The sequence below is a fragment of the Phyllostomus hastatus genome, unplaced genomic scaffold (genome assembly GCF_019186645.2).
Source record: "Phyllostomus hastatus isolate PE091 unplaced genomic scaffold, TTU_PhHast_1.1 phas_contig_16, whole genome shotgun sequence".
Lineage (NCBI taxonomy): Eukaryota > Metazoa > Chordata > Mammalia > Chiroptera > Phyllostomidae > Phyllostomus > Phyllostomus hastatus.
In genome coordinates, this window is record NW_025333643.1 from 2,525,251 (window position 1) to 2,550,079 (window position 24,829).

The 24,829-nt window shown below is 47.9% G+C and overlaps 1 protein-coding gene across 2 annotated transcripts in view; it reads right to left on the minus strand.

The window, feature by feature from the left end:
* IFT122 (intraflagellar transport 122) overlaps positions 1-24,829 on the minus strand; it is a 73,089-nt gene that overhangs the window by 6,292 nt on the left and 41,968 nt on the right. For both annotated transcript variants that reach the window (XM_045832396.1, XM_045832395.1), the window contains 9 exons: positions 23,043-23,183; positions 19,429-19,482; positions 16,235-16,396; positions 11,998-12,164; positions 8,868-9,039; positions 7,155-7,257; positions 4,932-5,072; positions 3,706-3,800; positions 385-485 (listed from right to left, as the gene is read on the minus strand). In XM_045832396.1, the coding sequence (XP_045688352.1) occupies positions 385-485; positions 3,706-3,800; positions 4,932-5,072; positions 7,155-7,257; positions 8,868-9,039; positions 11,998-12,164; positions 16,235-16,396; positions 19,429-19,482; positions 23,043-23,183 (1,136 nt within the window). The remainder of the gene's footprint in view (positions 1-384; positions 486-3,705; positions 3,801-4,931; positions 5,073-7,154; positions 7,258-8,867; positions 9,040-11,997; positions 12,165-16,234; positions 16,397-19,428; positions 19,483-23,042; positions 23,184-24,829) is intronic.

The following is a 24,829-nucleotide window of genomic DNA, read 5'->3' on the forward strand; positions in this document are numbered from 1 at the left end:
GAGCACAACAGGTGCTCAGTCCACCTGGGCTGAACAAACACCTCCCACGAGCCTCTCTGGGGGAGTGTCCAAGATTTCAAACCCAAAAGCCTGGTGCTTCCTATATTTCAGTCACACCCACATTTGTGGGTTCCGGGAGGGCTTGGAGAGTTGGCCAGAGATCCAGTGCTGGGTCTAGCACAGAGAGCCCTGAAAACTAATCTTCTCTTGGCACTAGCCCCTTGGCCTCCCTGGCAGAGCCTCTTCTACAGCAAGCAGCAGTGGCCGGGCAAGCTCTCTGTCTTCCCTGAGGGCTGCTGCAGAGAGAGAAACTTCTGCCAGCGAAGTGCTCTGGAAAGAACTTCTCAGGGCCATTAGACAAGAGGGGTGTGACAGAGAGGATACACTTTAGAGATGCCCAAGGGGGGGTCCTTGGTCAGGCTGTGCAGCAGGAACCTGGAGATGTTGAAGAGGGTTTCGGGGAGATGGAAACTGAATGGCTCCTCCTGCAGTGAGAAAAGCAAACAGATTGAATTCCTCAACTGAGCTGCTGCTGGGCCAGGCTGCAAGGCAGACACCAATAATTCTCAGATACTTCAGTAAATAAACAGATCTGTTTAATAAACACCTACTGTGTGCAGGGCACTTTACAGCCACTGTCTTATATGGCCTTTAAGACAATTCTGCACTGATGAGCAAACCAAGTCCCAGGGAGATGACAAGCCCAGGTCACCTGGCTAGAAAGGAACAGAGCTGGAACTCAAACCCAGACCCGAGTCCAAATCCCCAGCATGTCTTTCTTCCGAGTGGCACTGCTTCTGGGGTCAGTAATGATTCCATTTCCCTGAGCTCTAAAAGAGAAGACCTTTTGTGCAATTTATAACATGACCATGCTATAAACCTGTCTTTAAAGGGAGGTAGCTAACGCTTTATAGCATGAAATCACATGCCTTGTCTCTGCTCTCCAGCAGCGACCTGCCCGTGAGATGCCCACCAAATGTGCACACAAGGTGAGGCCCTCACTGCTTGTCCCTGCGCCCCAGCACCTGTGACTCAGGCCCTAAAAGACGAGGCACTCAACATGCATTAACTGAATGAATAGGTCTTCTGTACCTAGAGGCTGCCAGAAGCTCAGCATAGCGGACCAGAGGGAGTTTTCTGTCAGAAAGGGTCCATAGAAGGTTAAGAATGCCCTGTTTTGAAGGAATCTGGCACAGGGTGTGCAAACTAAGACCAAGTTAGAGGAGAATACTTTAATCAGGCCAGCTACCCACCTCCCTCAAGTGCTTAAATGGTAATAAACTGATACTGTCTTAAAAGTCTTGTTAGGCCACTCTCATCAGGGAGCCACCAGGACTTAGGCGTAATTGGTCTACATTCACCAGGACTCACTTTACACTTCAGTTCAGAGCCCAGCATTCTCTCCTCAGTTCTCACTTAAATGTCTATAGCCTCTGTTAGTTCCAAGAACCCAAGAAAACCTGAGACTGCACCCTTTTCTGGGTGACAGCCAGGGAGACGCCTGCCTCTGGTTACATTGCACTAGGTGTGGAAGCTCAGAAATGTCCCAGAAAGAACGGCAGTTGGGGGAAGTTCCTCGGGTTTAGAACCCCTCCCCTGGGAGAGAAGCCATTGTGTCAGGAAAGGTCTGCTGCTTCCCTTGTCAGTCTGCTCTGGATCACAGTTGTCCTGCTGGGACCTGCCGATAAACCCTAAAGTACCACCTACCTCCAGGCCTCTGTACATGCTGCGACCTCTGCCAAGAATGTTCTTCCTCTTCCTCTTCACTTCCCCGTCCTTACTTCTCTCCCTCCTTTTGGCTTGGGATGAAGGGTTGCCTTCTCCAGGAAGTCACCTTAGTCCTCTAAGCTTTTCCCTTGAGAACTGTACTGCAGCTGCTTGTTACTAAACTATGAACTCCTCAGGGGCAGGGACAGCGTCCTGTTCCCCACTGTGTCCCGAGGCCTCAGTGGACAGGGCCTGTCAGTAGGAATTTGTTGAATGAAGGAATGGCCCAATGAAGAAGTCTCAGCGAGAACAAACAGCCAAGGTCCCTGGCTGGTATGAAGCTGCCACAAGCTCACAGGTGTCCACACGTCCTCCACACAGGCCCAGGTGTTACAGAGAGGAGACCACCTGCCACCCCAAGCCCCTGCCTCTAAGTGTAGAGGAAGAAGGAGAGCAAGGATTCAAAGAGTCAGATTCTGAAGTGGCTCAGGCAAACTGATACAGAGCTGGGGCCTTGACTTTTGAGCCTAGGTTGAGTTTGGGGTCTTCTGGGGGAGGTGGCTTCTTTCTGGGTGAGCACCTGATAGAGGGCCCCTGAAAGGATTGCAAAGGGCAATGAGGTCCCTTGAGACCACTGACCCTGGTGTGGGGCAGAGATGAGATGCCGGCTTGTTGGCTGGCTCAGGCAGAGCCTATCATAGGGGTCTTTCTTGCCAGACTTCCTCCAGAGACAAAGAATATGCTAAGAATTCAGCACAAACAAGTGGCAAAGAGGTGCCCAGGTGGAAAGTAGGACCTTAGAGACGGTCAAAGAACTGTGAAACGCTTAGCCTGGGAGAGCAGGCTGATGAAAATGCTTTAGAGACCTCTGCACCGGCCGTACGAACAGCTGACACTCACCTAGGGTCGCTCTGTGCCAGGCACTCTTTCAAGTGTTTTTCTCTTAGTAACTCATTTAGTTCTCACGACAACCCTATCAAGTACTGTTGCTACCCTCCCCCACCCTCCATTTTGTAGAGAAGGAAGCAGAGCACGGAGGAAAGGAAACAACTCGCCTGAGGTCAGAGAGTGGGACTGGGATATGAGGCCAGCGGTCTGCCCTCTCTAAGTCAGTGGGGAGGGGCAGGGCAAGGCCAAGAGCACAGGAGCCAGCCTGTCTGTTCAAGTCCTGGCTCTCCTACTTACTAGCTGTGGAATCTCTCTATCCAGTGCCTCAGTTTTCTCATCTGTAAAGTAGGAATGATAGCACTTATCTCACAGTGTGGTTGAAAGGCTTTGAATTAGCTGACACAGTGAAGCCCTCAGCACATTGCCTACACACAGCAAGTGCTCGGCTAAAGTTAGTCACTGATATCAACCTGCGGGCTCATCAGCAGAGGATAAGCTAACATTGTAGGAGCTTTACGAACATTTGGTTAGTGACTGACGACACACAAAATGAGGAAGCTGATGACGACCTGTCACCTGTTCCCCACTGTCAGGAGATAGATTGAAAATAGCTTAATCAAAAGAATTAGAAAGTAATTAAAAAGAACTATTTGGGTTTCTGGAGGTCAAGTCAACCCTCATGTTTTATAGAGAAGGAAACTGAGAACCAGGGAGAGGAAGTGAATTGTTCAAGGTCACACAGCAAGCCAGCTGCAGGGCTACGGAGGGACTGCAGGCCTTTGATTAGAGCTGGGCCCCCACACGACTAAGAGAGGGCCCCATGGGACGTCCACCCGTTAGACAGCCCTTCGTCCGGCTAACCTAGAGTCTGTCTGAGTCACCCAAACCTGAAGCAAACAACTAGAAAGACCCAATGTAGCTCTGGCTTGCTAATTCGGAAGCCCACAGCTTGCTACATGTCAAACAAGTAGCCAACCAAGGAAAGTCAAAGTTCCAAACTTTGTCTCTCATGGGGACAGCAGGATTTCTCAGCAGGTTGCCTGCCCAGTAGGTTTATTTAAGACATGTCCAGTGCCCCTAGCTCAGACATCGGTCTCCTGGCCACCTTACCGTGTACCGGTGAATGGCGTGGTAGCCATGGTACAGCTCAGCCAAGTGCTGGAAGTGGTGGAACTTGCTGAGCATCGTGTCCTTCTGGGCAGGATCTGCGGTGTGCAGCGACAGGGAAGCAGGGCAGGAGAAAGCAGACATGTCAAACCGTGTCCAGATGGAAGGGCTAAGCAATGGCGATGCTGCCAGTGTTGGTTCTGCCCCAACAGCAGACCTACGCCAGGAAGAGTGGCGAAGAGGTGAGGTAAATGGCAGAGGTGCTCTGTTTAGGAGCTAGGGCCAACCCAACGCAGGTGAAGTCTCAGCCTGGCAGAGCACATGGCCAGGAAAAGTCTGAGGATATTTTTTGCCGGTTCTCCAAAGTCCCACACTAAATTCTCCCAGAGGTCATTCCACTAGGAGAGCATGAGCTGGGGCAAAAAGAGGGTGATCGCTGGCACTCAAAGACATACCAGAAGGACATGTCTTTGGGGAGGGTGAGCAAGCGTCAACTTTATGTATGCTCATCTCAAGCCTGTTCCCCCTGCATCGTTCCTTATCGATATCACAGACCGCGGGCCAGAACAGAAAATGCCACCCTACAGGTAGGCTTTATAGTTATTGAACTATACCCATGGCTTCTGTGAAGCAGGGCAAGATTACTCCCATGCCACAGACAGGACTACAGTTGAGGAAGGAACTGTAACTTGTTACGAGTCACCTAGCCACTTCCAACTCCAGTGCTTTTCCCATTCTTGCATGCTGGCCTCAGGCTAGTACAGAGTACCTCCCCGCCTTGCCACTCTCAGAGCTCCCTCAGTGCATCCTGGGAAGTCTTGTGAAAGAGCCCAACACTGAAACTATATTCCTGGCTGGGATGAGTGAGAATCTAGAGTGTGTTATTGTAGAGTGATCTTTTTCATCTTTTCATTTAATTAAACTTTTTTTTTTAAACCAGACGTCACCCAGGTCCAGTTATGGGCTTCCAGGTAGCAGGGGAGAGACATGTTCTGAATTAGCGACATAGGGTAGGACCTCCCATCTATAACCCCAGGACGGTCCTCATACCACCTTTAAGCTTATAGGCAAACTGGAAAAAGATGACACACCAGATTATGCCACTACAGGACCATACAGCAAATAAACAAGCCCAGGGCTTTAATTAAAACGTCCCAGCTCTTTCGATGTTTATCTCGGTGCCAGAGCGGGGCTGGGGAAAACAAGCAGCCTGGCTGGTGTTTACTTACCTTGAGCTATATCGAGGCACTGCATGGACAGCATCCAGTAATAATAGGCAGCGTCATTAAATCTGCTTTCTACCACTGCGTTGTGTGTGAGCTGCTCCAGCACCCTGACTGCTTCCCCCTGCCGCCCGGCCTTGTGGAACGCTGGAGGGGGCACAAAAGCACACACAATTCAGGGAGTTAGAGGGAATTCTGTGGGGCTTGCAAGGGGCTGCTGAGAAGTAGGACATTCATCAGAGCATCTGCAGCACTTCGTTGCTGAGATGCGCCTCTCAGGCCGAAGGCTATAAATAACTGAGGCTATATCTTGAAAAAACTACAGTGAGATTTGCTCCTTTTTGGTTGGGAAAAGGCAACCGACTTTGGAAGGCATGGCAGCAAGAAAAACTTGAGGGGCCAAATTGCAGGGCAAAGTCTGAGGATGAAACTGTTGTTCTTCATCAGTGAGGTTTTGTACCCACCCCAACTCCAGGGCAAAACCTTGTGACTCCTGGGGTGACACTAATAGGACCTAACACTTGAACAGTCTTGGTGGTTTAAAAAGTGCTTTTCTTGCTGATTACCTCAACGGGTCATCATAACAGACTTATGAAGACTTCTTTTTTTTAATCGAATTTACTAGGGTGACATTAGTTAATAAAACTATAGAGGGTTCAGCAGTACCCTTCTACAATACATTATCTGTACACTGTGTTGTGTGTTCACCACCCCAAGCATGAAGACTTTTTTAAATGGGCTCTGCAAGGTGGAGATTTTAAAGCAGCATGCCCTAGGGCATACAAATGAGCCCAAGTCAAGTCCTCAGTCTTCAATTGAGTGCTTTTTGATGACAACCTTGAAAAAAGAATTGGCTTTGTTTTAGCAATTGAACATTTGTGAAAACAAGCCGAAAGAAAAAAAAATCTCTCAATTATTCCTATACCCATTTAAGAGAAATTTCCTCTACTCACTATGTGCCAGACCCTTGGGATGCCAGGAAAGCACTTGTAGCCATGGCACTTGCCCACATGTGGGCATTCAAATGATCCAAAACCTCAGCTTTAGAGAAGGAAAAGCTCTGGCCTTTGTTCCATTCTCATTTCCAATCTCTCATCCGAGTACCAAGTTACTATGGCGATAGATTCTTGGAAGGGCAGACACAGACAGATGGATAGGTTGATATGTTTTGCCCAAACATGCAGATACTTTAACAACTGGGTTCTCTGGAAATGCTGAAGCAGGAGAGAACACGCTGTCTTTCAAAGGCGGCTTTAAGCTGAGGAGCTCCAACAGGGAGACATTTGTTCCAAAACGTGTCCGGAGGTGGCAACCATATAGACGTGTAAATGAGATGCCACGGAATATGACACACCGACTTCAATTAGAAGACTTCCTAAAGAGGCAGCAAAGCCTAGCAGAAGAATCAGGTTCCGATCCCCCAGCCAGGCAGATCCTGGTCCAAGCTGGGCTTTGTCACTCTCCGACTTTGTGACTCTGCAGGGGACAGCTAGCCTCTGCCTCTCTGCAGGGTGCGGCTGAGACACTGAATTACAAGGATATGTAGTTGAGTGCCCAGACAGTGCCTGGCACAGAAGACAGTCATATTTTAAAATTATTATTACCAATTAAAATTCTATACTCTCTTTCATTTCTATTTCAGATACTGCCATATCTAGTCTGTGGTCACTTTACCAGTAGGAATGCCGAGGAGCAAAGAATATACCATTTATCTGAGCCAGAAAGAGATCCAAGTTCCTCTTCCCAGCAGAGGAAAGGGGCCAGTGAAACCACGCTGGACAATGTGAGAGTCCTCTCATTTTGTCCTCGCCCCAGCCTGACACTGATTCCCTCTCCGCCACTTCCTTGCTGTGAGACTTTAGGCCAATCCAGTTACTACTTCCAACCTCAGTTTTCTCATCTACAAAATGGCTCCTACATCACAGGGCTGTTGGCTGTTGTGAGGATTAAACGAGAAGATACATTTGAGTGTGTGGTGCTTTGCTCAGACAGGAGACAGAACCTATCTACGGGCCTGAGGCAGGTGAGTGTATGCACCCAGGTGTGTCTGACCCCAAAGCCCATGTTCTTTCCACTGCTCCCCAGTCTTCACCACTAAACACATCACATGCCCAGACAAAGTTGTCCGTCTTGGGGCCCTCCATGGGAGCGGCTCGGCAGCCTTCCTAAAATGGGTGTAGGGAGTACCTTCTCTTACCCCTTCTGCAAGTGTCAGTTAGTGTGGCCTACCTTTCTGGGCTTCCTCAAAACGATCGTTCTCTGCCAGCCACTGTGCATACGGCATGTAGACGTCATCTTTAAACTCAGGATGCTTCTCACCGAGAGCAAAGGCCTGGAGGAAGGAACGAATGCATTTGTAATAAAGCAGCCCCTGCAACTCCCATGAAAACATGGCACTTGGCTGAATCCATCAGGGATGTCATATTTTGCCAGCCTGACAACTCAGAAGGGGAGAGTGTCTCCCCCTCACTACCCCCAGAAACACAAAAACAAACCAGCTCTTTGAAAACAAAAGGCAATTAACAGCAATATGCAAGTGACTGGATTCAATAATAACAGTCTGTTTCTGGACTGCAGAAGCAGCACAAAATCGGAAACATTTTATTTTGAGGGTTTGCGTGGGCTCCTGGAGCGCTGCAAACAGATTTCTTTTAATTGCAGGCAACACCTAAGGAAACAGAATTGACATTATCATACTGTGTATTAGCTGTCAAAGATGATGATGGATTAATTCTGTATGGGACCCGATGACTGCTTGATCTAAGTCCCAGAACCACCTGTCAGGCCAAGAGAATCGGAAATGAGTCACAAGGGACAGTATGTGGCAACAGGGAGAAAGTCTGCCTGATACATAGCCATGACTGAGTAGTTCCAAGATGTACTAACTTATGCTGCTTGAGAAATCTGATGAACTTATCTTGAGAGCCCATTATTACCTCTGTCCCTGGCTCCACCTTTTCTCATCAGTGACCCTGTCACCTCACCAAATGGAGCCACTCAGAGGGCAGCAGGAGTCAGGCAGCTCATACCCAGAAAAGGCCTACACTCTGACTCTTTAAACTAGACCATGGTGGGTAGGTGAGGTAGGGGAAGGACCTAGGGCATAGCTTCTAATCCTCTCGGGGATGAACTTCAGTCCGGGGCACAGGTAGCCAGTAGCTGGAGGGATGACTTCAAGCCACAGAGGGGGCAGCACTTTGCTGCTTCTGCATCCTCACCCCAGTCATCTTTCCTGCTGGCCTGGCCAATGCTTCTCACCTGCCCTTCATGCAAGAAGAGCCTAGGTCTCCAAGTGACCTTTGAAACAGCTCTGGCAGCCTATACCTGGAAAGTATGGGTGACTTCCTCTGTCACCCAGCAGGTTTTATTATTTTATTTTTTTAAAATTCACCCCAAGATATGTTTATTGATTTTAGAGAGAGTAGGAGAGAGAGAGAGAAACATCAATATAATCTGTAGCCTCCTGTATGTGCCCCAACTTGGGATCGAGCCCGCAACCTTTCAGTGTATGGAACAATGCTCCAATCAACTGAGCTACCCGGCCAGGGCCACCCAGCGGGTTTTAAATGTCACACAGGTGTGTCTCCATGTCAGACATGTGTCACCCTGTGCTGCTGGCCAGAAGCAGCTCAGACCAACAGCAGGCAATAGAGGCTATTGCACTAACTCTCACACACACGGTCTCTATCACAGGGCTGGCACAGGGCCAACAGTCCATAAAGATGCTCTGAACAAACAAATGAACGACTAAACAAAGGAAAAACTGGCATCAAAAGGCCCTCCAAAATAGGCTTGGAAAATTCAAGATTAAGTCTCCTGACTGCTAGGCTAATGTTTGTTCTCACAATGAGGGGAGCTGTTCTCCATCTAAACCCCTAGAAGCCCCTGTGGCCCAGGGCTCAGACAGGACCCCCTAACCCATGAAGTGTGTTCTGCCCTCACCTCATCCCAGCGCTGGGTCTCCACATGCAGCTGAACCAAGGACTTCAGGTCACCAATCTTCAGGTAGGTCTCAGCAGCATAGCCAGGGTTATCCAGCTTCTTGAAGTAGTGAGCACACATCAGCAGGGGCTCCCGCTCAGCCCTGTCCAGCTTACGGGCAATGTCAATTAACCTGAAGAGGCAAGCGCACAGGGAGGAGACGGATTCCTGTGAAAACAGCTTGATGGAAGGAAGTGGTGTGAGCTTTTGGGTCTTCTCAAGGGCAGGCTCTGTATCAACTCATGTTGATGTCCCCAGTGCTCAGTATAGTGCCATGGCCCCTGGTGCTTGACGGGGATTATTAAATGAGTGAAGACATACTCCAGAAACAGTGCCCAATGACCAGGAGAGGTTGTCTGCGAAAGGACACTGACCCCATCCCACCCCTACCTCCTTTCACATGCCTTTCACAGGAGATACTAATCTATCCAGCAGGATGGGGAGAGAAACTAGCATCTACCCTTCACCTACTGTACCAAGAACAATGCCATGAGCTTCCACATGTGATCTCATTGAATCCCCACCACCGTAAGAGGTAGTACCATTATGCCCATTTTACAGATGAGAAGACTAAAGGCTAAGGTAGAAGGTGAAGCAACCTGCTCAAGACTCTGCAGCCAGGAAGTGGCAGAGGGCTCTTCTCACCACTGTTTCAGGAATTCTCACGGGAAAGCAGAAACAGAGGTGGGAGCATTCTTCAGTGACAGGATCTCTAGAGGAAGAGGTTTGTGTGGGGCCTGCTCTGAGCTCTGGAAAGAAAGCCTGCAGGAAATCTAGACGGTGCCTCTCTTCCTGGCCAAGGTGCTACCCACAAGTGAGGGGGCCACTTCTTCCCAGTGAGGACTGGCTCTCCCACTGCTTGTGGGGATGTGGGGGCCAATGAATCAGGCCAGGATTTGGTGTAAAACCAGCTTTCCCAGGGGAAAGGGGTCCTACCCAGCTTACTCTTCGTGAGAAGGGAAGGGGAAACAGCTGTAACAGATCCCTGTCTCCCAGACAGGCAAGCTCAGGGAGGCCTATCAATCCGTACTTAGAATAATGGAATCTAAAAATACTTCTCAGCAGAGAATCAACACATTTTTTAGGGAAAGGTGGCACAGGCAAATGCTTAAAGCTCCCCAACTGAATGTCCCCAGAGAAGAGGCACCTTTTACACCCAGACCTGCAAAAGGGCAGACCATGCTGAATGTCTCTTTCCTGGACTAATTTAAGTTTCCTCAAGGTAACCCTGTTCCACATCAGTCGCAAAAGAAAGTGACATGAAAAACTGGAGGGGAGAGAGCACTTAAGTCTGCCAGGTTCTCTCCTGTGCCATCCTTTTTTGTGGAAAGAATAATTTGGGGGAGGGGAATCTGTGCCTCTTTCTTCAAGAAACTTTATTCTTAGACATATGCCAACCACATAGTGGGGTTCACAGGGATGGCTTAGTCATTAACCGGCCCCTCTCCCTCCCCAGGTCCTATCTGGACCACTGCTGCCTGTGGACCACAGTGTGGCTTCCAGAACAACCAAGAGCCTTCAGGGCTCAGTCTAAGCTGACCTCAGAAGCTGCTGCCACTCCTACTCTCCTTTAACAGCCATGGCAGAGTGCACACATAAATGTGTGTGTATTTACACACATGTATGCACACACATGCACATGTATGAACACGAAGCACACTTTCTCTGACCTTCCCCTCTAGGTCTGATGCTCTAAGGGCCCCAAGACTGAATCCATCCCTTCTCTGGCAGCCCCACCCAAGCCTGTTCCCCTTCTGTTCTCTACCCTGGCGAGTGGCATTACTGACCACAAGTCTCAGATCTCAGAATCAGCCTGCAATACCCTTGCTTGGCCCCACACTGATGCCCCAATTTAGTTGGGTCCTGTCAGTTCTGCCTACTCCACACCTCTCATTCATTCCCTCAGCCACTGTATTTCTCCCTGGTCTACTGCAGTGACCACTTACCTGGTCTCACTTTCTCTAGTCCCCCCCCCTTCTACATTCACTATCTGAGTGGGCTTCCAACAGCACAGTCTGACCAGGGGTCCTCACTACCTACTGACAAATCTAAATGCCTCAGTCTGGCCCTGGCTGGTGTGGCTCAGTAGATTGAGTGCTGGCCTGTGAACTAAAGGGTCGTTGGTTTGATTCTCAGTCAGGGCACATGCCTGGGCTGCAGGCTGGATCCCCAGTTGGGGGCTTGTGAGAGGCAACTGATCAATGTATCTCTTGCATATCAATGTTTCTTTCCCTCTCCTTCTCCCACTTCCTTCTCCCTTCCTTCCCCTCTCTCTAAAAATCAACAAATAATTTTTTTAAAAAACTGAACTGTAAAAAAAAGCCTCAGTCTGGCCCCTGAGGCCTTCCCAGTGTGGCCAGCCCAGATCCTCCTGCCCGCAGCCAGACGTCCCTCACTCTCCCCGTCCTCCACCTTTTATTCCAACCACAGCCAACCCATTTGGTTTGTGCTGCTCTTCTGGCCTGCATGCCCTGCCCTTTCCTATCATCTCTGCCTCTTGAAATGTGCCAAGGCCCTTCATGCAGACTAACTCCCAGGAGAAGACAATCCATGGCTCCTCCTATGAGAATTCATGTTTCCTTCCATGATGTGCTAGCAAGTTTCCTTGTTCTTTTTCAGTTCCTGCCATTCATGATAGGTGTTATGGCACTGAAGTTGGTCAGATGAGTTTGAAGCTCAGCTCCATAATTTCCCGGCTATTTGGCCTTGTGTGATCCCTGGGTCCTTAAGCCTTGGTTTCCTCATTTGGAAGATGAGCACGGAAACGACCGCAATTAGGGTGCTGGAAGAGAACCAAGCGTCTACAAGGAATCGCAGTGCCTGGCTCATAGGGAAGGCTCAGGGAATGGCAGCTCCAATGCCTGGGTGTCTCCTCCTCCTCACTCCCTTCCACCCTCTCCCCCAGGGACTCGCAAAGCTCCTAAAAGGCAGCAAGTGCCTCATTCAAACTCTGTCTCAAAAACCTAGTCAGTAACACATTTGGATTGAATTGTTAGAGAAACACTATTTTTTTCCTTGCCAGTCAAAACCAAGAGTTGACAAGACATGTCATGCTACCAAATGCTTCTTGGGGCACAGACTGGAAACCTACATGTCAACCCAGCCATGGTCGCCGCTGATCTCTATGGCCTTGACATACTCTCCGGCTGAGATGTACATCTCCACAGCAGATTTGGGCTCGTTAGTATTTCTAGCCCAGTCAGCCTGTTTGGTGATTAGCATCTTTGTTTCTTTGGGGTCTCCAGATCCAAGGAAATCCTGAGGAAGCACAACAAACAAAAACACTCCGAATTAGAACTTCCTGCTGCCAGCATTACATCAGGCTGCTGAAAGCTAAAGCAAGGAAGGGCCTGTTTGGCTGAAGCAGGCGATCAGGATGCAAGTATGAGCCCATCCCTACATAGCTGACGGGGGGACAGTCCCAGGTGTCAGGGAGGAGTGCTCACAGGCTGCCCCACAGGTGTTCCTGGGGCGTACTGGGACAGTGTCAAGGACTATGGCCTTCAACATTTCCTGCCCTTCCCACTAATGGACATTTTTTCTTTAGCTAAACAACACTTTCCAGCCTCTTTGCAGTACTGTATAGAAACTCTGTGCTATGGAGGGTTTATGATCAGGTTTCTCTGTCTGTCTCTCTCAGAGTTTGATGTATGTGTGACTATTTCTATATAGTGACTCTGCAACCTGGTTGCATAATTTTGAATATTCAGACTTGCAATCTTTATTTGGGTAACAGGGATGATACCACATGCCTCAGAGTGACGCTGAGCACATTGTCCCCTAAACTTAGACAGACAGAGTCTAGAAGAGCCCCTTTGTGACCTCCTCCCCATCACCACCACACTGGAAGTACTATTCACATCTGTTTTCTGATTTTATTTATGTCCTGTTGCCTGAGTTTAAGGCATCATCCCAGTGGCTTTGCCCCCAGGTATTGACCTAGGGCAGATGCATAGCACAAATGTTTTTGGTTAACAACTTCTTGACTGACTAGTACCACAGTGTCTAGGTATCAGGTCTGCAGGAGTGGGGACAGCAGGAAGCCATGGGGGACCTGAGGTATAGGGAAGGGTCCTGGAGAGAGCCCATGAAGGAAGAGAGGCCTGTGGATCTTTGGGCTCAGGGGCCCAGCCTCAGTACCCGTGTGCCTTCCACCACAATGGGGCCTCTAACGGGCCATGCCCAGCTTCCCTGGGTTGGCCTGAGAATGCATGAGAAACAGCCTCAGAAAATCACCTCTTCTCAGGATACAGTCACCCAAAATATATTTGTGGGAGTCTGCCATAATTGAGGCAGCTTTGGTGCTGACATTTTAAAAGGTGGGGGTTTTCAAAAAGGGAAATTGAGAGCTTTGAGAGCCCAGATCTGCATAACTAGCAAGAAGCAATTTGTCTCAGGAATAATGTACCGTGCAGAGAATGCGTTGTGTCAACCTCATAAAGTATAAAAAAAGCACTCCTTTCCCCATGATTAGCACTCATTTGTCAAGAAAGTACAGTCAATGTATTCTAAAATCCTACTTGAACAATTAGCACTCTTTTTTTCCCATTTGCTTTCAGGGTAATTGTGTAGCCCCTAAAATAATATATTAGATTGGCCTAACACAACCAACTGTTTTAAGGGGAGGAAAGAACATCATTTACCCTGATGCCGGGGGTCCAATAAAGACAGGCCGACCTCGCTGGCCTTTGGTCCCTCTAGAGTTCACACGGGGAAGGGGCTTGGACAGCAGCCACTAACTATCTGAAGATGCCTCGTTTGCGCCGTTACAGACACAGACTCCACTCTTGGCAGCTACTGCAGTGGGCACTCTTTGTGCCAATGCAAAGCCAGAAACTCTGTTAACCTGGTTGGTTAAATGAGGTCAGCAGCTGGAGAAAACAGGCATCCTAAGTGAACAGAAATGACCTTCAGAGTACTCAGTGGACTCGGGGTGACTGTAGTGAGAAGGGTCAGAGGCCAAAAGCCGGCCATAAATTTGGGTCGTCAATACAGAGACCAGCAAGGGACACAGTTCACAGGCTTCAAGGAACCTCCTCTAGCCCAACAACCTAGTCCCAGGAGCTCTGACCTAATTGAAGCTCAGTCTAAATGGTTCCTTCAAGGCTCAACAAACTGGGTTTTCAAAGATTCTTTGGTTCCATGAAGCTAATTTACACATTATCTGGGGCCATGGCAAAGACTCTGCCCTGGAGTGGACAGAAAGGGGCTGTGCTGAGTGATGAATGAGACTAAACAGTGTTCTCATGCTTGGTGATTTTGATAAGGACATACTACATAAGAGTTAAGAGCATTATAATTCCCTTTATCACCATATAAACATGTCACTTATCTGGAAAGCATATAATTTATTTGTACGTGGGAATGTAATTTAAAAATTTTCTGAAAACCAGATTGAATCTTGGGAAGCAATTTTCAAATAAACAAAAACATGCCTTGTTAATAAGTACTGTATCCCTCCCCACCCCCGACATAATGTGTATGTACACACTTTCTCAGACTATTGCGGGGGGAGGGGATTGAAACAGAACCAACCTACTTGGAATTGTGATCAAAAACTATAAGCAAAACAACCCCCAGAGTATTTACCTTCATAGAGAGGCAGACCAGATGGAGTGTGTAAATAGGCTGCATTTCTGGGTGGGAGACCGTGGGCGCATGAAGCCCACCCAAAGTGTAAGGAGGGGCCTCAGTGTAGAAGCGGGAGTTGGGCTGACCAGGGAGAGGTCTGCATAACAGCCACTCTGTGGTCAGGCTTGGCTCCTCTCATTTTCCTAACTTTCTATAGCCTGGCCTTTGTAAAGAGTTTTCTTACACATTTTGTGCAATTCTCAGGACTAAGCTGAGCTGCAACTATGTCACCTCTAAGAAGAAAATGGAGGCTTAGCAAAGGACCAGGACTCACACTGGCTCTCTGGATGCCAGGGTGAGGAGGCATTGTCTGCTGCACCGCAGCTGTCTGCTGAAAGGTTTCAGCAGGTTCGAAGAACATGCACAGCCAGACCTCCTAATGCCTAAATTCCAGCCCTAGGATTTGATCCTTTAAGATTTTTGCCTCAGTTTAAACATTATCCCCAGAAAGAGATACATTGATTTAGGTGTTCTCAGTATCAATGCAGTGTTAAATCCTGTGTGTGTGTGTGTGTGTGTGTGTGTGTTGTGTGTGTGGTGGGAGTATGGGGGTGTTAACAAAGTTGAAGGGGGCAAAGTAGGGGAACCTGAAGCACTTGAATGTGAGGGATGGAGTGAAGGAACCACCAAGTTGAAGACACAGGCTGGGGACCAGGTACTTGTCCAGGGAGTGATGACCAGGAACTCCTAGGCCATATCACAATGACCCAGACATAACCTTTGGCACCAGGAACTCACAGATGGTGGATGACAACAGAGTGCAGCCACCTTCAAGAACAGAAGAGCAGAAAAAAATGGGGAGGGTTTTCCATCTTGAACCTGTGAGCTAGATAATTGCCATTAATAGCCACTAATTGGCTGTGGCTGATGACTCACTTATTAACATTCTGAAGCTCCTGACACTAGAGAAAGGCACGCTAACAAAGGCATCTCCATGGAAGAAGAGCCTGGTTGCTCCATACGCCTAAGGCTCTTTCACTTTACACTGGGCTAAACTGCAGTGTCCTGGTGGTCTGAGCTCCTCAGTGGGACTCATGTCACACATGCCATTGGGCACCTGCTCCAGGAAGATCTCTGTCATGTGCCCATACCTGCTGGGCCCCTCCAAATGCAAGCAGAAATCTCCACCATCAATGCTGCACCAGCCCGGGCAATGGGAGGCACGCCGTGCCAGCATCAGAGGGCAGTACCTCGGTCATACTCTCACCGAGGCCCAGTGTGAAGGCCAGCATCAGACAGACAGCAGGTGCTCAGGAAACCTTGGCTAGCGTGAGCTACACTGTCCTGCATGAGGATGGAAGAACTATTCATACCTGAGGACATTGGTTCTTGGTGGCTTCTAATAAAGTTTTGAGGGAATTTGTGGGAGACAACCCTGATGCCCAGAACCCTGAATACTATTTAACAAAGGGACACTACTGATTCAGATTCACAGTCCACCCAGCTCTGTCATTGATGAAGGTCTGAACTGTCATACTCTGTCCCTTTGATGTCACCCTGGAGGGTCAGTTTTAGGTCAGCTTCAACCAGTGGTTATTGATGGTTCCTTTGCTTACCAATTTGCCCGCACTCTTTCTAAGGTAATTGCTATTTTCTGTCTGTACCACCTCTTGGGGCCAAACAACTCAAACACCATAGTGTCCGAACACTGGTGGGTTCCATGTGGCAGCTTGGGCCAGGATGTGGGTGGGGGTTACCTTGGCATATTCAAACATGCAGAGGTCAGTGTACATGTCGAGTGCGAGGTTTTCATGCCCACTCCTCTTGTACAGTTTGGCGGCCTCGTGGAACTTCCCCTGGTAGGAAAACACATCTGCCAGAAACAAGTCATTGTTGGTCTCTCCCCGCTTCTTCCTCTCCTGGAAAAATTAGAAGCACAGGAAACGGCCTCTGCAGCCATAGCAGGAAGCAGCCTTTACAAAGGTTAGTTGTTGCTATTTCAAGTTAAGCCCCTGGACCTTCCTACTGGAACTTACACTTGGCTCCTTGGCTGTTCTGTCTCTCACCTAGGTTTCTGTTGGGGATGCTTGACAACAAAAGCAGATTTCCCTCCTGGCTCCATGAGTGAAGATCAAAGAGATGCAAACTTTTATTTGTTTAATGGAAATTCCTCAGGGCTGCTTTCTTATACATTCTCCCAAGGAAACAAATGCATATTTAGGATAGTGTGCACTGTACACTCCTTGGTGGCCCCAAGCTCCCAAGATCTCTCGGGCCTGGTTTGGCTGAGTTGTAACTCATGATGATGGTAGACATGGAGAAAGTTTAGAGTTTCTTCCCCAGGAGGAGACCAATAAAGTAATATACTGAGTCTCACTATTTCTTGTCTCTAAAGTGAAGATGAGCAATACCATGTGCTGAGCACTCACTAGGCACTAGGTATACGCTTCCCACATGGACCCAAGGGTGGGTGGTACCACCCAAGTGTCACACTGAGGGAAGCTGAGATTCAAAAGAGCAGACTGAGGTCATATAGAGCTGGCATTTGGACTCGGTCTGTCTGATTCCAGATGTTCTTTGGACCACATAAGACACCTTTGGAAACAGTGATGATCCCCACCACACCTGTGTCCCTACCACACATGCACACACACATGCACACACACGTATGCACATACACATAAACATGTAGCAGTGCTGAAGATGAACAGAAATAATTGGCACATTCCTTTCTTCTGTGTTAGGGAACATTCATTAGTCTACAGCTCAAGTATTTGTAAACACTCAGTAACACCCAATCTCTCATCCCCAGCAGTTTCCTTTTGCTTGTTTTCTAGCAAGTATATCCAGTGGAAGAAGATGAGACACTGAATCAAACTCCCAGACAAGCTGGTGAAAGTTTTAACAGCTGGAGGCAACATGCTTCCCCACTGACAGAAATTATTTTTAAAAACTAAAAGAAACTATACAGTTTAGGCTAATCGGCCAAATTAACTAACTCCTAATTACAGGAAATGAATTAAAGTCTTACAGTGAGATAACGATATAGGTTACTCCCTGGCTGGTGTGGCTCTGTGGACCGAGTGTTGGCCTGTGAAACAAAAGGTTGCTGGTTCAATTCCCGATCAGGGCATAGGCCTGGTTGCAGACCAGGTCCCCGACTGGGGATGTGCGAGAGGCAACCAATCGGTGTTTCTCTCCCTCTCTTTCTCCCTCCCTCCTCTCTCTCTAAAAAGAAATAAAATCTTCAACAACAACAACAAAAGAAATAGTTTATAGTAGGCATAGAATTTACGGCATATTCATTCTAGGCCACAGAATATCACCATGTTCAACAAAATCGGTTTATGTCTATTCAGTCTGTGTGAAGTCACATGGGCAGATTCTCTTCTCTCATCATCAGTGCAGATACTCTCATCTATCCAAAAGGAGCCTAGAAAGGGACCTCAGTTCTCTGGAATAATGCCAAGTAGCTAGAAAAAAGTAACAAAGACCTTAGAGCAGCCAAAATTGATCCTCATTCAAAGGCACTTTACTCTTTCTCAAGAGACCCAGTTCACAGCACACTAGATGAGAGAGTAGTAAGACAAAAACTTGGTAAGACCTGGTAAATGACAAGAGGTGGTCCCCACAGAAGTCAGTCACCTTTGCATAGATTAAGACCCCTAGCTCCAGACCAGATGAGTGATAAATGTCACCCCTGATCATGATACTAGGCATTTTGGATAGATGGCTCTGAATAAACTCTTCACCATGCAGGTAAGCAAGCAACAGAAAACACAAATGCAGCTTATGACAGTGCTGGGGGAGGAAGCAGATGTGTGTGGGGAATACAACAGAAGCAACTTCTCAGAGAGTCACACGGCCTAGAGTAAAGACAGCTTGGGAAATAGAACTGGCTTTGAATTTGAACCAAGCTCTTGTCTGTGGACCCTTGGGGACATGGCCTAGCCTTTCTGAGCCTTAGTGTCCTGAGCCTTAGTTTATCCAATAGGGATAAAAACAGTATCTGACTCATTAAGTTGTTCTGAGGATTTTAAAAAATATACACATCAATCATGATCCTGTCGTGGGACAGAGCAGGCAGTCAGCAAATGGCAACAATTATTAGGCCTTGCAGGCCTGGAGCTCCTGTAGGTCTCTTCCACTCAGTGCTGCCCACTGGGCTCAGCACAAGGTGCAGCCCACAACAGGTGCTTATTATACTGAATGAATTAAAGGGACAAGACATTTGCTGATTTCTTCACTGCTTCCATATGGTAATTCAAATGTATCTCGCATTCCATAGCCTCACAATAAATCTGTTCAGGAGAAAAAATATGTATGCCTTTTTACAGACAGTCAGACTGCACTAAAATACACAGGAATTAAGAGTATGTTCTACCATCACCCAGCAAATGGTGCTTGTAGAACCGGCCTCTTTTGTCCATCCTAGCCCTCTATGGGTTTAGTTGATGCGGCTGGTGTTCTCAGCCAGGAATGATGGGCTAGACAGGGAGGGCTAACGAGCTCTCTGGGCACCCAGTTCAGACCTCCCTCCCTAGGACCCACTGCCAACAGGTGGGGTGTAGATCATGTGTATTTGGGAAATGCCTCCTACACTGGCATGTTATTGAAGTTCTACAGGGTGGTAACTAGCTAACAACCACTGCAAGGATGAAAACCAGTTACTGAGAAACTATTTAATCCTCCCAACAATTCTACCAGGTAGAGAGATCAAAGCTCAGAGATCAGGAACCCAGCTACCACCCCCAGCTCCTCCTTGCCCCCATGTGCTTTCTTCCCCCAACATGGCACTCTGCATTGCAAGGGCAAGGCTGTGGCCCTGGCACCCAGACACAGTGGGCTCTGTTCACACATCCTCAAGGCTCTTGCCTGCTTGAAAAGCTGCTTGTAAACCAATGACAGCGAGTCTGTGCTCTCTTGAGAAGAAAGAACACTTCATCTTTACCTCAATGCTGTTGATGAGCTCTAAATATCGGAGATCTTGTACCCTGGTGAAGGCCTACAGAGGAAGAAATAAAAGAATAAAATCAGCTGCCTTCTGGGCTTCAAAAGTAGATGATTGGCGGGGGTGGGAAGTCAAGCTTTAGAAAGTGAGCCAGTCAGGAGGGAAAAGTAGCAAGCATTGATTAATCACTGTGTGTTCAGGAGGGTTATACCACCCAGTGAGGCTCGGCTTTATCCCTGGGATTAGTCCATACAAAGAGCAAAGAAGCCCTTGTTGCATCAGTCACTTTGGGATTAGGTGAAACAAAACTGTGATATTGCAGCCTGAGATGGTGCCTGCTTGGGTGAATCTCTATGCAAAAGGGAAGAACGAGCCAGTCTGACACTCTGCGGCAGTGGCATCTGAGTGGGAGTGGGGAAGACATACTGACTGAGGAGAGACTGCACATACATCTTGGTGACTTGGACAGAAAACAGGAGACAGCTATGCTTACCAACAGTGCATAAACACAGGCCATCCAGAGCCCACAGTACCATCATAAAGGGAGAAAAGGGGGGGGGGGGAGATTTGAGAAGGAATAAAGATAGTTTCTGGAAGGAAGGGGGAGGTCGGGAATGAATCACTCCAAGTCCCTGGAAGGCAAACTCTTGCGTAAATCCTAAAAGTGCAGCTCTTGCCTTGGACTCACAGTAAAGCCAGAGACTTTAACCCATGGGCTGCTGGAAGTTTCCATCTTCATGCAAACTGACAGTAACTAAGACTCTTTTGTTGCTTTCAAATGCTGCAAGGGATTTAGAGGATCATAATGCACCATGTCAGGGTGATCTTCATGTGGCTTTGCTGTCAACGTTTATACCCAGCTGTGCTCCTTTACACTGTCCCATTTGAAATGGGCTGACACGCAACTAGAGGAGGCAGCATGTCTCAGAACATGAAATGCAGAACAACAACCCTGGCCATTTGCAGCCTCTACTTAGCTGCATGACATCCTCCATCCTAAAAAGACTTGTGGAAATGAGGAAGTCGCCCAGCCTCTGGCGCCTCACAGATGACCACAATGTGACTTCATCTTTTCAGTCCACGGGGCCAGGCATCCTGTCAGGCTGGGGACCCAGAGATGAATATGACTTGGCTCCTGTCCCCCTCCCCAATTCAGGGGGCTCATATTCTTAAAAGGGGAGGCAGGCAGATTAAACACATGAATAGCCCTGGCTGGCGTAGCTCAGTGGATTGAGCGTGGGCTGCGAACCAAAGTGTCACAGGTTCGATTCCCAGCCAGGGTGCATGCCTGGATTGCAGGCCATAACCCCCAGCAACCGTACATTGATGTTTCTCTCTCTCTCTTTCTTTCTCCCTCCCTTCCCTCTCTAAAAATAAATAAATAAAATCTTAAAAAAAATGAACTACTTTCTTTAAAAACAAACAAACAAACACATGAATAAATCTCCCTGAGCTAAGGGCTACACAGGTATGAACTGATACCCTGGAGAACACAGATGCACTGTCTGAGTATGGGCAATAGCGGAGGCAGGATTAGGTAAAGCATCACAGAGTGGGAACCTGGCAAATTGGTATTCCTGAAGAGGAATTCTTTGAAAGGGGGAAGAAGGTATCACATGAGCAAAGATATGGAGAGCTAAGAACACCTGTGTTCTTCGCTGAGCAATAATAAACCATCTTCAAGGCCTGGGCTTCCTTAAAGCAACATGAAAGGGAAACCTGGAATGTCTGGCAGAGTAGCAGGTAGGGAAGGAGCTTTCTAGGTCTCAGTCCTAGCTTTCTTTCCAGCTAGGGGGCCCTGGACCTACTTCTTCCCTACCACTGAGAGAAATAATGTTTCCAAGTTCCTTCAGTCCTGACGTTCTGCAGAGTCAGGGGTGCTCTGATCAGAGTGGTCAGAGTCACAAGGCTTGTGAATAACCTCAGCGGAAGGAAATGTGGGAAGAGAGAAGCTTTGCAGTTCTGCTCAGGGCAGTGGTCCTGGGTGCTAAACAGCTCTCCTCTGCCATCTAGTGGGAACAGTAGTCTATTACCGGGAACCATTCTCCATCTCCATGTAAGCCTGAGTGATATTTGGCAAAGCAGGAAAAGAAAGGCTGGGGATTAGGTGTTTGGATCGAGTGATCAAGTTATAGTCTATGGTCAAAATCTTGTGGCTTTAATACAATGATTTCTATTCTCAAGGAGTGTTTGAAGTGATACAGAATTGGGGGCAAGTATTAAACAAATGGAAGGCCATTCCAGTTTAGTTTTCATTCATCCAAGTATTTGCTGAGCACTTAACACTGTGCTAGGCACTGCTGTCTAATTTCATTCCAGGCTAAAAACAAAATACATTCTAGGAATCCTTTGTTATTCTTCATTACTTCTGGCATTTTGTGTTGGGGCAGGAGAGGGAAGCTCTCTCCATGGAAACGTTTCCTCACTCCTCTGTATTCTTGAAGCCCTCCTCTACTACCACTTTTCTGACACAGTAGATCTAAAACTATAAAATAGATAGTTATAAAATTATAATTGTATTTGTTTCAATAACAGCTAGCATTTGTACAACTACTGCTAGTTTTAGAATCCCTTTTACAATGTGACGGTTAAACCTGATGACACTGTGTCAGGCAGGCTTAGCAGTTAGTGTCTCCACCCTCCCCACTGCAGAGATGGGAGACGAGGCCCCAAGAGAGGTGGCTCGCTCGGGTCATCCAGCCTGTACACAGCAGAGCTGGTCTCAGCCAGGCTTCTGAACCCTCGTCTAGTCTCAGTCTACTCTCTTTTCACGTCTAGAGGCCTTAACCTACCATGGAGATGGCACCACATACTTCCGCAACTCCTTCCCTATTAGCTTAGGTATGTGGGCAAAATGAGTATCTGATTAATTGGCTTTGAGAAGATAAAGACAGAAGGGAGAAGCAGGGGAGAGGGCTGGAGGCCATTCCTTCTCCCCACACCTCAGGTTCCAGATAGAAAGCCAACTCAGAGATATGGCTGGGCTCTTTCTAATAATGTGTGGAAAGGGATCAAGTTTTTTCAGCCATTTCTGTAATTTTAATAGAGTGAGCCAGGAAATGACACCATGAATCAAAGTCATGAATCATGCTGCAAAGGTACGTGGGGAGTGACACCACTGTCAGAATCACAGAGCTCGACCATCTCTTCCACCATACTTAGCAGAATGCCAGGGAACACAGGCATTGTGTAATAAATGACCTAATACCAATAAGTGCTTATACCAATAACAAAAGCTACCATTTATGGAGAGCCTATTATGTGTCAGGCTTTTAGCTTGCTGCTTTACATAAATGATAGCTAATAAGAGTGACAGCTAGAAATCTATCAGATGCTTCTCCTGTGTCAAGCTTTACAGGCATTATCGCATTAGATCCTTATTAACTTTTGAGGATGGGGGCCTATATTCACCCTAATTTTACCAATGAGCAACTTTAGAAAGGCTCCCACTTACAGTTAGGAGGTGGCTGAGCTGAAAGCTGAACCAGGCCAGTCTTAAACCCCAACCCCACTGCACTTTACATTTGCCTCTCTATAAGTCACCTGGAGCCCCCCTGCCTCCTCAAAGGACCCTTCTAGGACCAGATTCTAGTTCACGCTGATTAGATGCTTACCTTCTTTGCTGTTTCAAACTCTAATCCTTCTAAAGCTTCCATGGCCAGCTCGCGCCAGTCAGTATCTGTCACACCCAAGCAAGCAATCTGGTAGGCTTCCTTGAACATTTTCCTATCCAGGTACTGGTACATGGGGGCAGACTGCAGGATTTCATCAAAAGGAAAGAAAATTGTTTTCAGAGCAATAGAAAGAGATTCATACAAAGGCTGACTTCAGATGTGTGCACTGACTAAATTACAAATGCCTGCAGAGCAATGCTACAGTGGTTAATCGGTATCCTTCTCAGCCACACCCTAGCCCACCGTATATGCCTTCCCCTCTGCCACCCCCTTTCATAGCCAAACCATCCTGTTCAGCAGTACAAACCTCCTGCCTATCCTCTCCACCACTGGCTTCTCCCACCTCCAGGCCTGCCTCACCACAGATGTCACTCTCATCTGGAATGCCTTTGCCCCTCCTCAGCCTCTGGGAAATATCTATTTGGCTTTAAAGGCCCTGTTAAAACATTGCCTCTTCTCGAAAGTTTTCACTGACCCAAGGAAAGGAGTCTGAGCTTCCTCTGCTCTTTGTCCAGATCTCCAGTTGTGTTGTAATTACAAGCATGTCTCCCCCATGAGGCGGGGCATAACCTGAGGGCAACAGTAGATTGTACTACCCTCCCTCAGCAGGCCCACAACCTACATTTGCTGGGAAATGTTGCTGTGAGGAAGGGGTATGGAATGGCCTCTTACAAAGAGGCCTGAGAAAACAAACTTCTCACCCCCAGAAAGGTAAATGATTTGCCCCAGGTTACCCAGGAATGTTCTAGACACACCTCTGTTAGTTCCCTGATGTTGAAAACATTCCTACCATCCCTCCTTCCAAATGGGCTGCCTTGCTGTGTGACTTACACAGTGCTTTTGGAGCTGTCCCAACAGCCCTGTGTCGGAGGTGTTATCCCTCCCTGATTATAGCCCAGGAGCTGAAACTCAGGGAGGGCAACTTCGGGCTGACCTCTCGGACGTGTGTGTGCATGAGAACAAATCTGAGCGGGTCTGAGTGTCTTTCACAGCAAAAGGCCCTGCCCTTGTTTTCAGGCCAGTGTGCTGAAGGGAACTACATCTCTCTTGGATCCTTAGGCAGTGGAGATAAATCAACCAGTACCTCTGTGCTAATGGTTCCCAAATGTGGAGCTGGAAGTGCTGTTTTCTCCATTTGGGGCCTTAATCTTTGAAATTTCCTGTCTCATTTTTTAGCTTTAGAGCTGAAGGAAATTTTTTTCTTTTTAAGCCATTCTACCCTCTGATAGCAAGATGTGCCTGCTTCTGAGTACTCATCTTTCCTACCATGGCACCCCACCCACCTCCCCTCCCTTCAGGTGGCAGCAGGGTATGGACATGGAAGCAGTTGAGCTAGAATCCAGGCCAGGCTCAACCACATCCTCACTGTGTATATTTTGGGGGTAAATTAACTTCTTTTTAGATGCCCTGTCCAGCTCAAAGGCCACCATGGGCAAACAAAAGAAATACCGTGAAGACTGATAAAGTGCTGGGCAAAAAATGACCATACTCATTACATCCACAGTGTTTTCTCAGCACCAGCTCCTCTCCATCTCTCAAACTCTCCAAACTTGTTCCCACCTCCACTTCCCCTCTGTTTGAAACACCCTTGCTGCTCCTCTCTGCCTTTCCAGACCTCAGGGCTCAGCACACGATCACCACCTGGAAGCTTTTCTCAAACTCCCCATGCACAATGAGCTTTTTAAATAAACTCCTTTAGTGAACACCTTCTGTTCCAATTTAGTTCT